Here is a 6,277-nt window from a genome sequence, read left to right as displayed (position 1 = left end):
GGATAAAGAAATGCGGCAGGCCCCATGCCCAGCTGAATATGGCGAATATCAACAAAAACAAATACATTTGCTCCAAGGTAAATACGTGCTAACGTAGCTAGCTAGCTAGCAAAGATTACATTCACAAATTAACTAACTAATTTAATTAACTAATTTCACTAACTAACGTTAGCTAAAGTCACACGACTACAGCTGTAAGGTGTGTGCTTCTAGGTCGTTTTGACCATGTACATCACTTGATGCATAATGTCTGAACAGCTGAGCTCCGTTATTAGTCTACCTGTGGTCAAAGTACAAACAAGAAAGCCAACAGGCAATCATTCATTTATATTTTGCTTTAATCTTTGTAGCATTTTGTTAATGGAAAGCCTACTGCCGACTTCCCTAATCCTGCTGCACAAGTGGGCACCCCGACCCCCACAAAGGAACAACAAGGTGGATGCAGAAAGCCACCAAGGAAACGGTAGTTAACTTTAGACAAACTACAACATTTAATGCCTCTTGTGATTGTATTGTTTCATTCCAAAATAATAATAATAATAATTCCGTCGAATTTGACATACAGCTCATGTGGTTTTTCACTCTTGCACTGCGACCTGTATGCAAGTGCCTCTATTGATGTTGTGTCTCCCTCTTTTCTAATGTTTATACTGTGGATATAACCCTCCATAGCGTATTGTAGCCCCTTTTGTCGGGACCTGGAGGATATTGCTGCGTTATTGCTCCAAAATGAGTCTGTTAAGGCGACTCCGACGTTACGGAGACCCTCCATTATGGCTTTGTTTAACGCATCTGGCTCTCAGCTTGTCGGACTAGCAACAGTAACCAAGGGGGGGCGTGGCTTTGCGAAAGGTCAATTGGGACACAGCTACTGATTTGACCAAGCGAACACGAAAGACGGCATTAAAGGGCACCGACAAGTAAGTTGTGCTAGCTGACCTGGTGGTGCCTTAACTTCTACCAGTATTCTTACATGGTACGTGTTTCTTCAATAAGGACTGAACGCAGTTGCGGCCATAACCGTGTCATTGCAAGAGAAGGCTAACACAACGGTCAGCTCGTTTAGCAGTAATGTTGTTAGCTAAAGCTAGCTAGCATGTGTTAGCCTTAGCTAGAGAAATAGGTGGTCAGTGTTATTCGGCTGTAGCTCACGGTAACACATGCTTCCTGTGGTTCAGTGGAGCAACACAAACCTGCTGAGGATAAATAACAGGGTGAAACCATCCCCCAAGGTGTTTTACTGGCACTCTTTTATCAGTTGACAAGTCAAGAGGGTTTAGAACAGTCCAGACTTGACCTGATCAGCAGGTGCCTCTTTATTAGTGTCGCGGTGTATTACTGTTAGCTATAACCAAAGCACATCCTATATTCCATCATTTTCAAACACAGTTATCTGAGTTCCAGAGGGGATCTCGTACTTGAGTCAAAGTATGTTTTTGTTTATAATTATATTATTATTATTATAATGTATTGATGTGATATCAATAACTTTATTTACTGATGGGTGCATGTTCATTTAGCCAAAGTATAACTAAAGTCTTGTTTAAGTGTTGATTATATTGTTATTCATTAATCGATTCCTGCAAAGTAACTAAAGGTACTACATAAATGTAGTGGAATAGAAGTACAAAGTAACATACATGGAAATACTAGAGTAGTCAAGTGCAGCTATCTCAAAAGTGTGCTAAAGTAGAGTATTTGGCTAAAATGTACTTAGTTACTTAACACCACTGGTCAGTTCTGTATGTCAACATGGCACATTGTCTTCCATAATGCTATTAATGCTATATTTAAATCTCAGGAAGCACACCATGTGTTAAAAATATTATTTTTAATTAAGTGTTGTGAAACTGCAGAGATATCACAACCTACATTGGTAATCTGGTACAGATCCTCTCTAAATATCACATGTTGATTATTTTTAAATATTTTTCAATGATAATGAAAATAATGATGCAAAAAAATATCCATCAATCATTAATGTAATCGCATTGTCAGTCAACATTTTTTTCCAAATCATGCAGCCTTAGTAGTTACATAACACATAACAACTAAATAACTGCAAGAGATATTCCCTATTCTAGTCTTTTTTTCTTTTTTTGTATTAGTGTTTTGTAATGATTTAACATATTATAATATTTATAAAAAAATAAAACCGTATTTTTTATTTTTGAACATTAATCTCCTTTCATTGGTATTCTCCTATTTTAGTTGACACACGTTTTTCCGTCAGTTATTTATTTGGGTGGAGGAAATATATTTACCCCACAAAAAAGAGTTGATGTTTTCTCTTGACTTTTAAACAGTAAGTCTGTTTTCATAGTATTTCAATGAAGTGCATGAATTTAATATTACTGTTGTTGTCTTCTCATTTTTGATCTAAATGTCTTCTGTTTTTGTTCTAATTAGTTTAGCATCATTTGCTTTTCTATATAATTAATTCAATAATTGATATAAGTAAATAAGTAATAAGCCATAGCTGTGACTTCGTGTGCACGTGTAGTTTCTGAGGGCTCCTAACATCTGAAGCTGTGTGAGCACCCTGTTGCTTTATGAAAAGCCAATGGCGCCATCTGCTGTCATTGTTTTGCAGGATTCCATGAAATGTAAATCGTAGGAATATGCCATCTACCTATTTGCTGGAGCCTAAAGTGATCTTTTCAGATTAATTTAGTCTGATTACAAACAAAAAAATGTATTTATTTATACTGAACATAGAGAGCTCCTGTACTTTCATACAGGTTAGTGTCTTCAGCGAACATATGAGGCAGAACGTGTAGACAGGGAAAAGATCTGAAAAGAAAAACATGAACAATATGAAACCCACACCACGAGACAAAACATATTGAAATGTAATCAAAAGATTTACACGCAATAACAGCTAACAGTTATAGTAGAGAAATTATGGGAATAATATGTCTCATAATTATTTGTGTGAACATATAATAATTTGTGTGTAAATATGTGATTTGTTAATGTAAAACACCATCCACAAATGCATTTAAAAGATTTGCAAACTCACAAATAAATGTGCAGGTGTAAAACGGATCTGCAAATACGCTAAATATTTTTCACAAATAAAAAAAAGATCTGTGAATATCTCTTTAACATTTACAACTTTCGATCAGGCATTTGTGAATCCATTTGTATTGTCGACCAAAATGCACTTGCGGATCTCAAATTTCTGCTTGTGGATCTCACATTTCTGCTTGTGGATCGTCTTTTTACACACACGGAATTTTGAGACATATTTTCCTCCGGTCTCGGCTAAAATCTATTCGTGTCACTCGGTTATTTTCGGAACCACGTGATGGCCCGCTGATGACGACATTTCCGCATGATTTCAAAGTAAGAGCATGATGGTTTGTTTAATGCTCCGTTTTTTTATTATAATGAACAGCGGAACATTAGATGCATTCTTTATCACCATCATCATCATCATCATCATGTTATAGTGATACAGTTAGTTTGTGTTAGTTTATTGGTTCAATACAGCATTATCGAGCACTTTCGTTGATGTTGAACTACAGGCAATACGCCACTTTCGGATCCCGGGGGAGCAGCTGGCAGCGAAGCAGCCCAGATAAAACTCTTTCTTCATTGTTGTTGTGTATTCAGTCAAGCGGGTCAAAGTTACTATGTAAAATTGTAAGTGCAATGTAAAGTCCTGTACTCTGCAGGTGCCGGTAAAGAGCAATACAATGACAAAACCTTTCCAAACAAAACAACTACTAGGTAGACAGACAGACAGAAAGATAGACGGACAGACAGACAGAAAGACAGACAGATATATAGACAAACAGGTAGATGGATAGATGGATATCATAATATAGATACTTCATTCATCCCAAATTGTGAAATGTGTGGAAACAAGTATAAACACAATAACATTAAATACAAATGAAAGCAATAGACAGGAATATGCATATACAGTAGAAAGGACACGATGAATATTATAACATTTATTGTAGCCTTACTATGAAGGCTGACCTAAATACGGTGCTTTCTACAGATTACCTTTCCACTGCACTGGTAAGGTAAAACTAGGCCGATTAATAAGATGTGAAGTGCTTTGTAACTTTGACCCGCTTGACTGAATACACAACAAACAATGAAGAAAGAGTTTTTTCTGGGCTGCTTCGCTGCCAGCTGCTCCCCCCGGGATCCGAAATTGGCGTATAGCCTGTAGCCTACTTCAACATCAACGAAAGTGCTCGATATGTGCTGTATTGAACCAATAAACTAACACAAACTAAACTATCACTATAACATGATGATGGTGATAAAGAATGCATCTAACGTTCCGCTGTTCATTATAATAAAAAAACAGCATTAAACCAAACCATCATGCTCTTACTTTGAAATAATGCGGAAATGTCGTCATCAGCGGGGCCATCACGTGGTTTCCGAAAATAAACGAGTGACACGAGTAGATTTAAGCCGAGGACCGGCAGAAAATATGTCTCAAATTCTGTGTGTGTAAAAAAAAGATCCACGAGCAGAGATTTGAGATCCGCAAGTGCATTTTTGGTCGACAAATACAAAATGGATTCACAAATGCTGATCCGAAAGTTGTATATGTTAAAGAGATATTCACAGATCTTTTTTTTATTTGTGAAAATATTTAGCGTATTTGCTGATCCATTTTACACTTGCAAATTTATTTGTGAGTTTGCAAATCTTTTTAATGCATTTTGTGGATGGTGTTTACATTTACAAATCACATATTTACACACAAATTATTTTTATGTTCACACAAATAATTATGAGACATATCTATGCCATAAGAAATGTCAAATAAAATTAAGATGACAATATATAACATTTTGTTACATCACAATATAGAACAAACACAACTTTAATACAATTTAAGAGTCATTTATTATAACAATAGAACACTTTTTTACACATTTATAAAATGACAACTATAAAATAACATATTACCACTTAAGAAAATAGTAAGTTAGTGTTTAATTAAATAAAATGACATTTTACCCACTTTAAAATAATATTGTATGCAATTATTCAAATGTAATTAACAAAATCTAAACATTGTCTATAAACCATTATTTATCAAAGGCCTGGTTCAATATTAAACGTGTATACTACACATTTGGGTTATTACATTTTCATCCTTCTTTTTTGTGCAGAATGAACGTAGCTCGACACGTCCTGAAGTGCTCCAGGTTGAATTTCATTCAACTACGCTAAACTGCAGCAGAAGCTTTTCTACATCACAGGTAAGTCACCACCTTAAAGCTATCAATTCAAACGACTCATTTAGTTGTGGTTGGTGATGAAATCATTTCCAATCAGACACTAATGCAGTGGTTCTCAAAATGTTTTTCTGTCATTCCCCACTTGGAACAGGTGGGCCTTTTCAAGCCCCAGCTGTTCCTCATCGCTCCAATAAAATGGTAGGCAAGCTTAAAATGGTCAAATGTATTGTTCTATAGAGCAAGCCAGGTAGAAAGATAGGTCGTTCTGGCTCGGGAAACACTTCAAAATGTGGAGAAGTTGTGAACAAAAAGACAATTATGAGTATAAAAAAAAAAGGTTTAACAGTTTAAAGAATAGATAGCCCAGTGGATAGAGCCGGCGGCCCGCATGCTGCGATGTCCTCCGCAACTGGTTCAAATCCTGGAATGGATTAACCTTTAATCATTGCCCGCATTTCAACTTTAATACTATAACTGATAAAAGGCCCTCTCTGGCCAAAAAATGCCTTTAGAAAAATAACAAAAATAAAAAGAATAATGTACCTCAATAAAGATTATTTGAGTGTTCCCCATCCCACACAATCACTACCTGCCATAATTTACACAAGCACACCCAACCACTGTCTTCTCAATAACCCAATACACACAATGATCAATCTTTAATTGCAAATAGAACATGATATTCAGTCTTAGAGTGTGTGTGCATCGAATACTTTTCAAGGCAAAGATACGTTAAACTCACTGCAGCCTTGCACTTCGCCAGGAGAGGTCGCTGTAACTGAAGCTTCGAGAAATTAACCTATTTTCGAAAAGATTTTCCAAGTGCTTCGATACTTCTTCAAAGCTTCATTTACCCATCACTAAATAGTATGTAATTATATCTAAACCCACAAGACGTTAATTACCTGTACTCCCGTGCGCCATATTTTCTGTTGTCTGTTCTCATTGAATATCCTTGCGTCAGCGTCTCACATGTTGGGCGCGCTCTCTTCTGACCATATTTGGAAGTACAGCTTCCTAGAGCAGGGCTTCTCAAACTCCGGACCAAGGTCCGGATC

At 36.4% G+C, this 6,277-nt stretch overlaps 1 protein-coding gene across 4 annotated transcripts in view; it reads left to right on the top strand.

The window, feature by feature from the left end:
• Positions 1-362: 362 nt before the first annotated feature.
• The window catches only part of LOC307021206 (kynurenine--oxoglutarate transaminase 3-like), a 32,412-nt gene continuing 26,497 nt past the window's right edge, over positions 363-6,277 (top strand). The window contains exons 1-3 of one of the 4 annotated variants that reach the window (XM_079653099.1): positions 721-920; positions 5,151-5,240; positions 5,371-5,417. In XM_079653099.1, coding sequence (XP_079509225.1) covers positions 5,415-5,417 — 3 coding nt within the window. In that variant the 5' untranslated portion in view covers positions 721-920; positions 5,151-5,240; positions 5,371-5,414. Of the gene's footprint in view, positions 464-720; positions 977-5,150; positions 5,241-5,370; positions 5,418-6,277 lie in introns of those variants that run through there. The other 3 variants (XM_079653097.1, XM_079653098.1, XM_079653100.1) reach the window with 3 other exon arrangements.

The sequence above is a fragment of the Notothenia rossii genome (assembly GCF_949606895.1).
Source record: "Notothenia rossii genome assembly, chromosome: 1".
Lineage (NCBI taxonomy): Eukaryota > Metazoa > Chordata > Actinopteri > Perciformes > Nototheniidae > Notothenia > Notothenia rossii.
Note: the sequence above shows the minus strand (reverse complement) of the source record. Positions and strands in the feature narration are given on the sequence as shown.